Below are 14,895 nucleotides of genomic sequence, written 5' to 3'. Positions count from 1 at the left end.
TAATGCGATGCTTGTATAACGACTGAAAGCGTTATACAATCTGCATCCCTGATCCCTGTAATAGTTTTAAAATGCAAATTTGAGTTAAATATCGCTCATTACTCTTCATAATTTCCCAGAAATTGCAACAACTGCTCAACTTGGTCCAGAGTTGGAACCACTTTCGTCTCCATCATCAGCCAAACCACAACCCCTCCTTCCTCTCTGTCCGTGACGCTTTCATCTCTCAAAACATTCAGCTCAACGCTTCCACACTATCGGAACACCGTGTACGTTCTATGCCAGAGGTTCCACACCTCGCATTCTACAACGTGACTCAACTTTACAACCACCCTGTCGTTGTGCTGACGCCGCAAGCGTATTCACAGTCCGATCTGAACTCGCCGAGAATTGTGCTGATCTTCGACCGGAATCTGACTCAATTCGGACACCAGGGGAATGAGGAAACACTGAACATTGTGATTGGTCAGTACAATCATCGGTACAAGAAGTACTGGCCCGGCAAATTCAACAGCAAAGCACGGTAAGGAATCTTCTGTTAAAGTGAGTATGTGGAAGTAAACTGTTTACACTGGGCACCAATTGTCAAAATTCTTGAGAGAGGACAGTTAACAATCAATATACAATAGGTATAGACTGTGATAGTAAGTTTATGTAGTTTGCAGGACCTGTTAAAGTGAGTATGTGGAAGTAAACTGTTTACACTGGGCACCAATTGTCAAAATTCTTGAGAGAGGACAGTTAACAATCAATATAACATTAGGTATAGACTGTGATAGTAAGTTTATGTAGTTTGCAGGACGAGAGTTAGAGAGTCACTCTCACAAGAGCCACTATCAATTGTACTCTCAACCAACAACCGTTGTTTAACCCATATCTCTCCTTCTACAGGTATGATCACGAGGACTATTTCCATTACAAGGGTAACATTGTGGACGTCTCTATATCGACTTCTCGCAAGCTTTCGATACAGCCCGCCCGATCTTCCATCGAAATCGATTTCCCCATGGTGTCCAATCAGTGGACGTCTCTATATCGACTTCTCGCAAGCTTTCGATACAGCCCGCCCGATCTTCCATCGAAATCGATTTCCCCATGGTGTCCAATCTGTATTCGAATTTGACTTGTGCCACCAAGTCGTCTTTCGACAGTCATTGGGATCTAGGCCGCTGTAAGACCATGGTGTTTGCCAATTTCACCAAGTGCGTGTGTACACCGCAGGGTGGAATGTTCGCTGTGGTGGGCCGAGGTCCAGATGATGGAGGGGTAAGTCAACTGTTTTTGATTCTTTGAAACTCTCGGTTTGCCTATATGTACTTGTGTTCAGTAGGTATTCAGAATTTTGCACCTGTAAATAGCAAATTTGGCTCATAGATGAGTATTTTAGTTATTAAGGTGATTACTAATTGACTCTGAAAATTTGCACACTTTTGGATCAAAGGACCAAGTTTCGGTTACTCTTTTATCTAGCTTTTTTCGTAAAATTAGTTGCTTTGACTGACAGACTATTCTAGCACGTGGCACCAAGTGCGTGTGTACACCGCAGGGTGGAATGTTCGCTGTGGTGGGCCGAGGTCCAGATGATGGAGGGGTAAGTCAACTGTTTTTGCATCTCTGAAACTCTCGGTTTGCCTATATGTACTTGTGTTCAGTAGGTATTCAGAATTTGCACCTGTAAATAGCAAATTTGGCTCATAGATGAGTATTTTAGGTTATTAAGGTGATTACTAGTTGACTCTGAAAATTTGCACACTTTTGGATCAAAGGACAAAGTTTCGGTTACTCTTTTATCTAGCTTTTTTCGTAAAATTAGGTGCTTTGATTCTATCACGTGACGTAATAGTAGTGTATTTCTACCTTTATTTTTCCCCACGAAGTTGGTTTTTACGTTAGGGTTACCCTGTAGATTTAAAGCTATTTAAAACACCTTGTATCGCCTTGAGTGTTGTTTCCCTTTTTTTTAACTTGGAGAAAACGAAGATTGAGTAATAAATGTGAGTACCCAAGTAGGTAAATAAGAACTCTTCAAGTAAAGTCAAGAGTACTTGAGCGCAGCTTGATTGTTCTTATTCGCTTCAAGTGAAGAGTATGTAATTCATCATCCTTATTAACTCTATCCACTTATTATCTTCATTTCCATGAATCTTCACGCAGTTACAGAGTCTTCAATATTATCCTGAATGTATAATGCTCGTTCTCGGAACGGTTGGCTTTCTCCTATTCTATCTTCCTTCTCAGTTACAGTTTCCTCTGTCAAACCTCTTCAATGTTGCACGATAAAAACAATTTCTATTCCCTCTATTCAATTCGTATCCCACTTTTCTATTACTTCAAGGAACATCGTTTCATATTCGCGCCTATCCGAGAACGGAGAAACTCGGTGAAAGTCTCCATCTCGGGATTTGAACCCAGCACCTCTAGGGTGACAGTCAGTATTCATGACAACCCGGCCTTGAGTGAGGGTGATGCACTACGCGATACGTTCCAGAACGGGAAAATTCAGTCTGAAAATTTCCATCCTGGGATCTGAACCTTCAGGTGAACAGTCAGTGTTCTTGACAAACCGGAGCAGCGACGAAGCACCACCCAATACATCCCATACAGACTACTGTGCTAGAGTGTTCATAGCAATATTAACAATCAAAACATATAACATAGCTACCCCTTCTGCATACTATGTATTCTAGTCTATGTACTTAGTGTTAATAGAGTGTCTGTCGTCAGTTGAAGAAGCGTATAAACTGTGGCAAAACTCCCTTCTTCCGTTCAAAAGTTTCAAGTTTGCCCTAAGTAACTTCTGGCAAAGTACGAAAGCGAGAAAACGTAATAAAACGTGATTTATATACACCTAACTAGCAAGAAAAGTATTAAAAGACTCAACTGTACATGAAAACCGTCTTAATGTGAGTTAAAACGCCGGGAACTCAAAACCTGTCTCCCTTAGCAAACTCTATTCCCTGACGTAAAATGTCAAGACTATCAACTAACTTATAAAGCGTCTCTAATTTCTACTGCTACAGGGGAGCTAAACTTAGCGCCACCTGTTGATGGGAACGGATTGTGTTGCACAGCTCACTGAGAAAAGGAGAAGACATAATAGATAGCTACGAATGGAAATAGAAGATAAAGGGGGATTTGGCAGAGAATGTTGAAATATGTGTTTGGAGAAGAGGAAAAGCTTTAGGTTGGAGAGGAATATAGATTATAGAAGGAATGAAGGAACAGGTTAAAGGCGAGGAACAGTGTGGAAAATGAAGGGATAAAGATCGTTTTTCGATTGCAAATATTTCAACGGGTTACTTTCTGGTGTTCTCGTGTTGACCCAGCACCTAAATGGGAAGTATTGTGTCTCTTCTCGCCCATCTGATGAGAGGCATACTACGGGATGGACATGCTACGACACAGGCCACATGCGTCTAATGTAGCAGTTGTTCCATTGCTACGAAAAAAAAACGGCGGTGGAACACTCATCTTTTAAAAACCCAAATCTTTAAATCTTTAAAGATGTGGAGATATACCAGTGGAGATATTGAAGTAGAAACATACTTATCCACAACAGAGACGGACTGTAAAGTAATATTGAACAAGATATGGAGTAATATGAACTAAGGTGACCGAACGTATACGTGACGAATAAGTGTGGCGGAAAAAAAAAAAAAAAAAAAAAAAAAAAAATAGCCGTTAAGATTTGAATAACAAACCGCATCAAACGCGAAATATTATGAAGGTTGATCAAGTAAGCTAAGCGGGTGAAGCGATTGAAAGATGAAATGAGTAAAAGAACGAAATGAGTAAAAGATGAAATGAGTAATGAGTAAATATTGTAAAGTTCTAATAAAGAGTTAAAAAAAAAAAAAAAAAAAAAAAAAAAAAAAAAAAAAAGAACGCTCCACTAGCTGATTTTGGTGCAACGTTAGACTCGTAATCCAGGAGTTCAGATTCGAGTCCTAGTGTCCTAGTCCCGGCATAAAAAAAAAAAATTGATCATTTTGAGGTGAATTTGTAAAAGCACGGGGGAAAAACAGGTTTGATAGAGGGAACTGTACAACGGAGGTCTGATCGTGCCGAAATTGAAGAGTTAAAGAGAACAGGATAAGAAGAAACTAGCCGTTCCGAGAACGAATCTTATCTGTTTTGAAAAAAGTTCGCCCCAGGCGGGAATCGAATACGCAATTTAGCGCTTACCAAGGAGGCGTGTACCCTCCATGCTAACTAGGCTGGATATAATAAATTCTTTACAAAATTAACAAGGTCTTTGTCTTTACAAATTAACACCTTTTCAAAGAAAGAGCCAAGAAGAAAGAGGCGTAAAAAACCCGTCCCGTAGAGGCGGTGGAAGGACTGCTCAAATGTTGATGAACTAAAACAAAATTGAACACCAAACTTTGACCTATCTCTTCTTTTGATGAGGGAAATAAATAGGACAAGCCTGTCGTCATTTTTATGTAAAAAAATAAATAAATGTAAATAGTCGTGTGTGGTTGATGTATGGACGGGTGACTGGAAAAACCACTGAAGTATCTGACGTAAGAGCATGGAAACAAAGAAGTTCTCTAGGTGATTTATTTTCATTTACGTAGATGTCTTAATTTGGTTCTCCCACACATGGCCTTCATGTTGAGGTAATGAAAAGAGAATACGAGACCCCAAACTACAATGGAAAACCGAAGAGGGAACTTAAGGTTCTATTCAATTTCACATGAATAAATTGCTTGTACTTAGAGCATCTCTCCCTCTCTCTGTATCCATTTCTAGCTATCTCCCATTCTCTCTCTCTCTCTCTGACGTTCACCTCCGTTCATTCTCATCCTTTCTTGTTTCCTTCCTTTCTTCATATTCTGGGAACAAACTTGATAAGTATACCCAGAGTTAATCCTCTAGGTTGAGCTTCAGTCTGGCATCCCTCTGGTGAAACATAATACAGGAGTGAAGAAAGGCTGCCAGGGCCGGAGATTTAGGGACAAACTGTAGTAGAGATCACTTCATAGTAGGCAATGAATGATAAATAAATGATCATCTTACTGCTTCCCTCCTCCTAGAACCAACCAATATACTAAATATCTGCCTAAAATTTGGAGCACCCCTCCCCCCTCTCTAAAATCCTGAGTACGAGCCTGCTGTCTACAAGTTCTACCTCAACTCTAACCACTTTCCGGTGATTTTCTGTAAATTTACTTCTCCCCTCTAATTTTCTAAATAGATAATTCCTTCTAATTTAGTCCCAGTTAGGCAGTTCCTAAGGCATTGGATTTATAACTTCGAATCCCAGCCTCGACATAACTTAATTGATTGAGAAGAAGACCATTTGTAATTAATTTCCTGTTTAAACAAATAATTTCTTTATTTTCTTCTATTTATGAAACTCAAAAAAAAAAAAAAAAAAAAAAAAAAAAAACAGCTAAAAGTTGCACAATTGTTGGTAATTTCTCAGAATATGTTTCTGTTTGCATTTTTGCAAGCTTTGTTTTTAATGCAATACTTTTCTTGTCATGTACAGATATGGTTGCCTGTGGACGGTACATACAAAGTAGGTACAAAGAGTTTAAAAAATAGAAAGTACCAATCAATGTTGGTGCCTCTAAAAACTCATCATGTTGTCTTTAAAATACCGTCTTTGGTTATCCAGTTGGCTCCATTTTTAATGAAAATATTGTTGACATTGAAAAAGCTCTCAAGTCATTCGACCCCGATTTTTCGCACGTGAGTTGCGAAAGTCAACTCTAATGTTAGGTCCTTTTAATTATTATTCATATTTTTTTAAAAAATTTTCTAATTTCCAGGGTTCTTACGGACTAACGTTGAACATTCTCGAGTTCCTAATGTTAATAGCACTCACTTGTCATGTTAGCACTCTGCTAGTGATCTTCACAGCACTCGCTCTCTCACCACGTATACCTCATATAAAACTCTCCATTATCACTATAGTAACTGGTAAGTAGGTACCCACATTTTTCGATAATCTGTAAAAAATTTTATTGTTTAGATGTTCGAATGTTTGTTCCGCTATAATTCGCGATTGCCTGATCCGATTTTGATGAAATTTGGAACATAAGTTTCTATTCTGTTTAAACCATCTGGTAATTATTCAGAAACCACGACAGTGAAAAAGAAAGCTCCTTTTTGTGTTTAACCTAACCTTATAATAACACTGGTCACTGCTCATTTGCGACAGCTCCTTTCTGTAGCAATTTTCCATTGACGTGACTTCTGAACAAGTACCAACAATCTGTCTCTAATGTTGCACTATTTCTGTTTCACCTTCAGTGATCCCAGTCCTGGCCGTCCTGTGCAACACCCTCTCCTCCCCCTCCCCCCACCTCTCCTCCTGGTGGCTTCTCTTCCCCTCTCCCCTCGCCTACATATACCTGGCGTACGCGCTGTCTGTGATACTACTCTATGCGTTCCTCTATGTCAGTCTACTGCTCAAACTACATCGCCTACAGGACAAGACGAGGATCTCGAAACGAGGCATCAAGAAGAGGTAAGTCCTCACTGGTTGTGGGTTCGAATCCATTCCCGGAGAGAACAATTTGTAAAGAAAAGATTGAAAATATTAGACTTTAATAAGACGAATTTAAGTGGTTTTGCAGTCAACAACCCATACACAAGTTGTTTTTACGTAATGAATTGATTTGTGGGCTCACGTGACATGGAGGGCAGTGTAGACTGTAGCTATCGTGAACGAAATCACCTTTCTGACTCCCCATGAGCTCATGTGACGGGAGGTTAGTGTGTTTCTACCTAAGCTACAAAGAGATATAATTTGTATGGCCGCCGGGTATTTATTTGTAAGTATGCAATGTGGCAAGCATTCTAATTGAAAATTGAACCATAACGTAGGACACGTAGGTAATGTAGGTATAGAAGAGGATTGAACCAAGCTTTTGTAACAAATCATCGCAACCATTCCCAAAAGGAAAATACCTACACCTCATTTATACTCAACACAAATATGATTCCACTTATCCATATGATGTATGTTTTTCCAGGAAAGGTTTGCTGCATCGTTCTTGTGTTGTATTGACGAGTACCGTGGTTATGGAAGGTTGCAGTATAGTTTATGTCAATCACAGGTCATCCTGGAGTCAATGGACATTGGCATCCAGTTGTGTTGTATCGGTGAGTTGTGCTTAGATATTGAAGAAGAATAACTATTTTTTTTAGTGACTAATGAGGGGATGATGCACGCGTCACGAGTCACAAGAGCTTGAAATCACGATTTATACGCGACCTGGAAAACATGGAAAAGTCATTAAATCTGGAATCACATTTTCCAACAGTATCGAGCTGGCCCTTGTATCATTTCTCATTTACTATGTTGTGTCTTGGAAGAAGTCTACAGACCTTGTGAGTATAGAAGTATTTACATGTATACTGGAACTATTTCTTACTGTTGCCTTTCACCCACATTATCCTGATGGACAACGCCTGCCAGTTGCTACTATCTAACTTTAATAGAATAGTAAAGTAGAGCTAAAACCCATAGCAATTACACTGGAGTTGCAACCACCAGTTGTCTTTCATGAGGTTGTGTGCACTTCAAAATAACTTCAGTTTTATGAGAAATCTCATTGGTTTCTCTCAGAAAGAATGGCCTAGTGGTCAAGTTCCTTGACATTTGACATCAAAATAACTTCAGTTTTATGAGAAATCTCATTGGTTTCTCTCAGAAAGAATGGCCTAGTGGTCAAGTTCCTTGACATTTGACAACACCAACATTTGTTTCTCTCTCCACAGATAATTGAAACCTGGGACAAACTCAATGCCAAGTACAAGAGAATCGAAAACATGCGTGAGAAAATCCAGCTGGTTCGACAGATGAAAAAGTTGCCCTCCTACCAGTACCAAGGCGCGTTCACAATCGCCACCATAGTTGTTGTGGGTACTTTCAACCGTCCTACCTTCCTGGCGTTTGCAACTCCACCTGTGTTCTTCTGGCTGTACAGAGGCATTGGTACTAAACACGTCACGTTGTTTCATTTTCACATGAGAATTCTATGTCTGATCACCTGTGCCTTACCCCTGGCTGGGGCGTGTATTCTAGCGGACTCCATGTACTATGGCAAAACAACATTAGAAGCTCTTCTTAACTACAACCTGTACATTGGGTATAGTTTCGTCGTGGCACCCTATAACTTCATCAAGTACAATATGGACTCTAAGAACCTAGCAAAGCATGGCTTGCACCCCTACATTACTCACTCTATGGTCAACTTACCGCTGTTGTATAATGTACTGGCAGTTGTGGCGTTCATATCTGTGTTCAAGATATTCATTAAGTGAGTATTATCCTTGGAAAAATAGTCTCCATCAAAATAGTTTGTAAGCTTTAGGTTGTGGGTGCGATTCCCGCCTGAGGCGGATTTTATCCTGAACGGACAAGGTTCGTTCTCAAAACGGCTGGGTTTTTCCTATCCTGTCTTCCTCTCTCTTCAATTTCTGGAAAATAAGACATCAGTTATAGTTACCTCTATCAAATCTCTTTTTTTTTTTACTTTAAATACAGCAGTTCCCAATGGATCACTGTTAAGCAACGTTGCGCGTGGTTGGTGTCCGGATGAGTGACCATCGCATGTTGCTGGCTTTTCGTCCAATGGAGGATAAAACCCCATCCTTAACAACCTTAGCATGTACAATGGCTTTAAACCTACATATTTAAATCTGGAATACCTCCACCCCCTAATTTTCTGGAAAGATCATGGAATTTTATTCCGGAAAAAGCGTATGAACCCTGGCAGATAAGAGATTTCTGTCTCTTGATTTTTCAACGAGACGAGACAAAATCCATTGCTCGTCTTGTAAATCTTTAAAATGAGCGAGACATTTCTCGTCTCATCGTAATAACTAACACAGTGTGAAACGCGATAGAGAGAAATTTGAAAATATTCTGTGAGGGTGAAAATAGTAAAAAAATAAGAAAGAAAAATGTCTTTGATTTTGGTTCTTCTATTTGACAAGGGCCCTTGTAATGTTGCCAAAAAATAAACGAAAATTTTCTTAAAACCATTTGTTCTTCGTATAGTCCTTCTTCTATCTGACCTCTCTCTCTCTCTCTCCCTCCCTCTCTCTCCTTTCTCTCCTCTTTATCTCTCTCTCCCCTCTCTCTTTCTATCCCGCCCTATTATTCATCCTCTTTCTCTATCCTCCCTCCCATCTCTCTCTCTCCATCCCTCCCTCCTATCTCTTTATCCCTCCTTCCTTTCCTCTCTCTCCTTCCTCTCCCTCTCCCTCCCTTTCTCTCTCCTCTCTCTGTCTCTCTTCCCCCCTCTTTCTCTCTCGAGGTAATTTTCACTATCTCATGGCTCTACTTCGATAAGAGATTCACTATGGTAATTCAACGCAGGAAAAATATGAGCTCACTAAAAATGCAAATTACCTGTGTGTAAGCTTTCTTTATTCGCCTATTAATTAAGGAAATGTAGGGCAGCTTTAACTCCGGTTAGACTTGGCATAAAATACACCTAAAATAGAGGTATTACAGGCAAATATGTGGTAGGTAATATGCTTCTCCTTTGTTGTTTATCCTCTCAGAATTAAACTCCGCCAGCCTAGTTAGCTTGGAGGGCAGCACGTCTGTCTTGTAAGCGCTAGATCGCGGGTTCGACTCCCGCCCGGGACGGATTTTATCCTAAACGGATAACGTTCGTTCTCGGAACGGCTGGCTTTCTATTATCCTGTCCTCCTTTTCTCTTCGCTTCCAGAATGATAAGACCTTAGCTGTTACAGAGATTTGCCAAGAAGTTTTATTTCTTTACGCAAGAAATTATATTTCGCAAGAAACCTTATCACCTGAATAACCTTGCGTAATTTCTTTTTTTTTCCAAGATATTTGATATTTCAAATCTCTTTGAAAAGAAAAAAAAATGGAATTTCTATTCCCAATAGATCATTGGATTACTTCTCTCTGATTTCAGGGACTGAGTATATTCTGCTGCTATGTCGTATACACAGAGAGCACGCGTACCTCCCTGTTGGGGAAGCACAAGGCATGTGATGAGAAAAGTGGAGTGAGCACTGAGCAGGAGTTCAGCTCTGATTCCGACCCTCTGCATTGTAAGTGAACGCATTACGTTATATATAATTAATATAATTATATACTTGTAAATCTGTCCAAGGACAGGTATCAGTACAACTTTCTCCACTTTTCTCTATCTTGTGCATCCTCTCTTAACTCTGCATATGATTTGCCCTTCAGGATATCCGATAACATACCAAATTTTCTTCTACCTCTACCTCTTTTTCCTTCGATTTTGTCTTTACGTTAAGAAACTCAAAATTCCTGACATCACTGTTACAACAAATTTGAAATTGTGATACAAAATACAGTCGATCCTGTCTAATTGGACCCGTCTAAATGGGGAACCTGGCTTAAAGGGGAAAAATGCCGGTCCCTTGGATTCGACTGTATCTAAATCTGGAAATCCACGTCCTGAGAAAATGCTCAAGCCTAGCAATTGTATTTACCTAATGTTTTCTTACCTCTATGAATTCGGGCCTAATACCTCCAGAGTCCAGAAAATTTAGCATTTAGGTAACCATAGTAAACAGAATGAGAAACGAATACCAAACTAAGGATTTTTGATCAACTGTTGGTTACCTACTTTGTTACACCCAATATGTCAACGCTCCAAGCAACAAGAAATAATAATTTAGGAAACGTATGTGAAGTTGACGGAATAATATGTAATCCAAAATAAATACATAATACCAGTAATTGACTCCCCCTATCTCTCTCTCCCTTCCTCCCCTAGTATTCATCAAGGAAGACAAGGATGTCGAGAACACGTCCTCCCCCTACCCCATCACCAGCAAGGGAGGGGAAATCATCCCCCTCTCCTCCCTTCCCCTCCCTCCCAACATACCTGACATACTGGAGGAACAATCCACTAAGCCGGGGTCTCATCCACTCAACCAAGCAAGCTCCACTAACTCGGGATCTCAAGGCAACTCAACTACAGAGTCCGTCCTATTCAATAATGGGGTAAATAATTATACCTAATACTAATTAAGTTTATCATCGTATTAACATAGATAAAATGCCTTTCTGAATATTAGAGCACCTTCCGTGGCAGAGTGGGTAACACACTAGGCTTACACGCCGGAGGTCCCGGGTTCGATTCCCGGCAGGGTTGAATTTTTTTCGGCTCTGCTTGGATTTCGAGGTGCACTGAGCCTCGTGAAGACAATTGAGTAGCTACTTTAATCGAGTAACGACCAGTGGTGGCAATACCGGTTTAAAAAGATTCTTGGAATATGATGGTAATTGATTGCAAAGGAAGCACTTAGTGATGCTGTGATATCCACAAAAGTCGTGAAAAACTTTCTGATTCACCACAAAGAATTTAATTTGAGAGTTACTTAAGTATTATTTCTCTCATATTTTCGTATGTAGGTATTTTGGACCGCCGACCCATATTTAAATAAGAAAAGGCTAGGAAGTAGAAGACTTGCAAAAAATTTGGAATTTTCACTTTCCATTTTCTCATTTCCTTTTTTTCTGGACAGTTCAATGGAAATGAATCCCTCAACCCTGGTTCACCAAGGCTCAATCAGTCCTCACAGCAGTCGTCCCATATGCAATGTTCCCCCAAGTCATCTCTCACTCCCATGAAGTTCGTCAAATTTCAAGACGAAATCCTGGAGAATAGGGGGACGACGTCCAATGTGGGAACCCTGTCGAATTCCGGATCCCGAGGGAATACACCCAATGTGGGAACCCTGTCAACTTCTGGACCTCGAGGTGGGGGTGCTTATCCTATAGGCGCTACTTTAATCGAGTAACGACCAGTGGTGGCAATACCGGTTTAAAAAGATTCTTGGAATATGGAAATTGATTGCAAAGGAAGCACTTAGTGATGCTGTGATATCCATAAAAGTCGTGAAAAACTTTCTGATTCACCACAAAGAATTTAATCTGAGATTTGAGAGTTACTTAAGTATTATTTCTCTCATATTTTCATTTTATACTCGTATGTAGGTATTTTGGACCGCCGACCCATATTTAAATAAAAGGCTAGAAAGAAGAAGACGTGCAAAAAATTTGGAATTTGCACTTTCCATTTTCTTCATTTTCTCATTTCCTTTTTTTCTCGACAGGTCAATGGAAATGAATCCCTCAACGCTGGTTCACCAAGGCTCAATCAGTCCTCGCAGCAGTCCCATATGCAATGTTCCCCCAAGTCATCTCTCACTCCCATGAAGTTCGTCAAATTTCAAGACGAAATCCTGGAGAATAGGGGAACGACGTCCAATGTGGGAACCCTGTCGAATTCCGGACCCCGAGGGAATACGCCCAATGTGGGAACCCTGTCAACTTCTGGACCTCGAGGTGGGGGTGCTTATCCTATAGGTGTATCTCATTCATCATGCAGGACTGAGAGTGGGGGAGAAGCAGTCACCTATAACAATATTATACTCACAGTGGATCCCTATAGTGAAGGAATGGGAGGAGGGGGAGATATTGTCACCACTACTCGGGTGTGTGTAGAATTGGGTGAGTAAAAAGTATGCAGATTTTGCCAGAAAAACGAGTACATTTTTTTTTAGATCGTGAGATTCGAAGCCGGGAACTTTTGCATGACAAGCAAACGCGTTATCAGTAGACTAATCGTGCCCCAAATCTCCCCATTACAATTTTTTTTTTTTTTTTTTTTTTTTTTTTTTTTTTTTTTTTGATCGTGAGATTCGAAGCCGGGAACTTTTGCATGACAAGCAAACGCGTTACCAGTGGACTAATCGTGCCCCAAATCTCCCCATTATTTCAAAGATCAAAAACTAGGTTTTCTGTGAGTTAAACATTACCGAGATCCCGAGGTTATAGCTTAGGAATAATAGGATCTAGGAATGTTTTACTATCAAGAAATAAATAATTTTACAGTTGGCATTAAAATAATTTCGTGCACTTATAAAACTTTCGCAAAGTTCAATTAATTTTTACAACTTTTTTCTCAAAAAAAAAAAAAAAAAAAAAAAAAAAGAACTCACCATAACTTCTCTCCCGTCCTCTCTCACAGGAATACAGGGTGACTCATGCAAGGATCCGACGAACATGACCCCCGTGTTTGTATGCAGTGTGGACGTCGAACCTCCCGATGTCAATCTGATTCGCGACCACCCTGTATACGAGAATAAATATCAATTCATCCCGGGTGGGACAAAATACGCGGAAAGCTCATTACAGGGTGGGACAAAATACACGGATAGCTCATTACAAGGTGGGACAAAATACACGAACAGCTCTCTACAAGGTGGGACGAAATACACGGACAGCGCCCGCCAGAATGAACTCTTCATACAGGATAACTCAAAGCAGGTTTTCGACCGAGGCACACAGCCGGACGACCCTGTAGGGAAAAGTTCGGATGATCCCGTACTGAATCGGATTACGAGTGATTTGGATTATATTCTGAATCAGTCCAGCAATGAGTTTGGATCACTCAAGAGAGGATTTGGAGGTCAGAAGGGAATTCTGAAGAAGAAAAGTTCGTATGGGAAATCCTTTGAAGATTTGAGAATGGACACACGGACTAGCTTGTAAACAAAGGGACTTGCCAAAATCTATTAAGGGTGGATTTCACCAATACTTTTTCAGCTCTTAGAAGGGCTGTCAATCCTGTTCAGTTCCATTTGAGTTGTATAGGCTCAACAGAATAACAGGGCTGTTATACTAAAATATTCTAAACCGTGGCGAAGCACGGGTAACCTGCTAGTCATAATATAAAAGAATAGGTAGGTACCTATTATTACCACTGTGTTGGGCCGCGCGCAGACTTATACGTCCCGAATATTTTCCGTCCCGTAGGACTAATTAAGCAATCTGATTGGTTGATTTTTAAAATTTCAGCCGATCAGATTGCTTAAACCGAGATTAAAACTAAACGGAGTTTAAACTCACTTTGTGGCCCGCGGCGTAAGACGCGTTTTGTTATTTGAAGATTTGAACTACATGGAAGTTGAACGGTAGCGCGTCTGCCTTGTAAGCCGCTAGGCCGCGGGTTCGATTCCCGCCCGGGGCGGATTTTATCCTTAACAGATAAGGTTTTTTCTCGGAACGGTTGGTTTTCTCCTATCCTGTCTTCCTTCTCTCTTCGCTTTCAGGACGATAAGACCTTGGCAGTTACAGTTCGGTTGGGTGCTCCAAATTATAGGCAGATATTTTTTGTATATTAATACAGATAGTTACCACTTACAGACATTTACCAATATTCTTTTCCTTCATTGAGGCTCTATTCACTTTGTAAATACATAATAATAAACTGTTACCTATAGGTAATACGAAATTATGTTACCATCGCAATTTATTTTTTTCTCAGAAAAAAAGTCATCCATTTGGTTCCTTCATTAACTTCAAATTATTATTATTATTTTATTTTATTTATTTATTAATTTTTTTCTTTTTTGTCATTTTACTTTTAGGCTGCGAATCCATTAGGTCCGTACTGAAAGATCTATGTCAATAAGTAAGTAATGAAAACCTACTTGAATAATTTATGTACCTATCCACATGGATTTGTTTTGTTTTGTTTTGTTTTTTTTTTTTTTTTAATCCCAGAATAGTTAATTACTTGGAGCGCGCCTGTCTTATAAACGTTAGCTTGCGGGTTCTATTCCCGCACCAAGCGAACTTTGTCCTAAACAGATATTGTTCTCGGAACGGCTGGCTTTCTAATATTCTGTCTTTTCTTCAATTTCAGGACGAAAGAATCTCCGTTACAAATGTTCCCTCCATCAAACCTAAAAAAATGAAAATCTTGGAAAAGCCCTCGATCTCAATAAAAGCAAAAATAATAATAAAAAATAACGAAAAATAATAATAATAATAAAAAAAAATACCGTACGAGACGAGAAAAAACTGTCCAAGATGTGGATTACCGCACACTAGCGTACGGAATTTTT

General features: G+C 39.8%; 1 protein-coding gene across 1 annotated transcript; it reads left to right on the top strand.

Annotated features, from left to right (window-relative positions):
* The first annotated feature begins 99 nt into the window (after positions 1 to 99).
* On the top strand, positions 100 to 13,817 carry LOC103507459. Its single transcript, XM_017443355.2, has 11 exons — positions 100 to 523; positions 892 to 1,009; positions 1,099 to 1,266; positions 1,505 to 1,591; positions 5,781 to 5,931; positions 6,265 to 6,481; positions 6,990 to 7,119; positions 9,915 to 10,053; positions 10,752 to 10,981; positions 12,097 to 12,493; positions 13,014 to 13,817. The coding sequence occupies exons 1-11, from the start codon at positions 279 to 281 to the stop codon at positions 13,535 to 13,537; spliced, it is 2,406 nt and encodes an 801-aa protein (XP_017298844.2). The 5' UTR covers positions 100 to 278; the 3' UTR covers positions 13,538 to 13,817.
* Positions 13,818 to 14,895: the final 1,078 nt, after the last annotated feature.

Source organism: Diaphorina citri, unplaced genomic scaffold, assembly GCF_000475195.1.
Source record: "Diaphorina citri unplaced genomic scaffold, Diaci psyllid genome assembly version 1.1 scaffold15, whole genome shotgun sequence".
Taxonomy (NCBI): domain Eukaryota; kingdom Metazoa; phylum Arthropoda; class Insecta; order Hemiptera; family Psyllidae; genus Diaphorina; species Diaphorina citri.
The sequence above is the reverse complement of the archived record's forward strand: the minus strand, read 5'-3'. Positions and strand labels throughout refer to the sequence as shown.

What these genes read in the sequence shown, in the direction of transcription:
- LOC103507459 (XM_017443355.2), top strand. Translation starts at nt 279, where the DNA reads ATGCCAGAGGTTCCACACCTCGCATTCTACAACGTGACTCAACTTTAC. An exon ending in TCGAAATCGATTTCCCCATG is followed by an intron (nt 1,010 to 1,098) that starts GTGTCCAATCAG and finishes GATTTCCCCATG; the next exon opens with GTGTCCAATCTGTATTCGAA. An exon ending in GAGGTCCAGATGATGGAGGG is followed by an intron (nt 1,267 to 1,504) that starts GTAAGTCAACTG and finishes TTTGACTGACAG; the next exon opens with ACTATTCTAGCACGTGGCAC.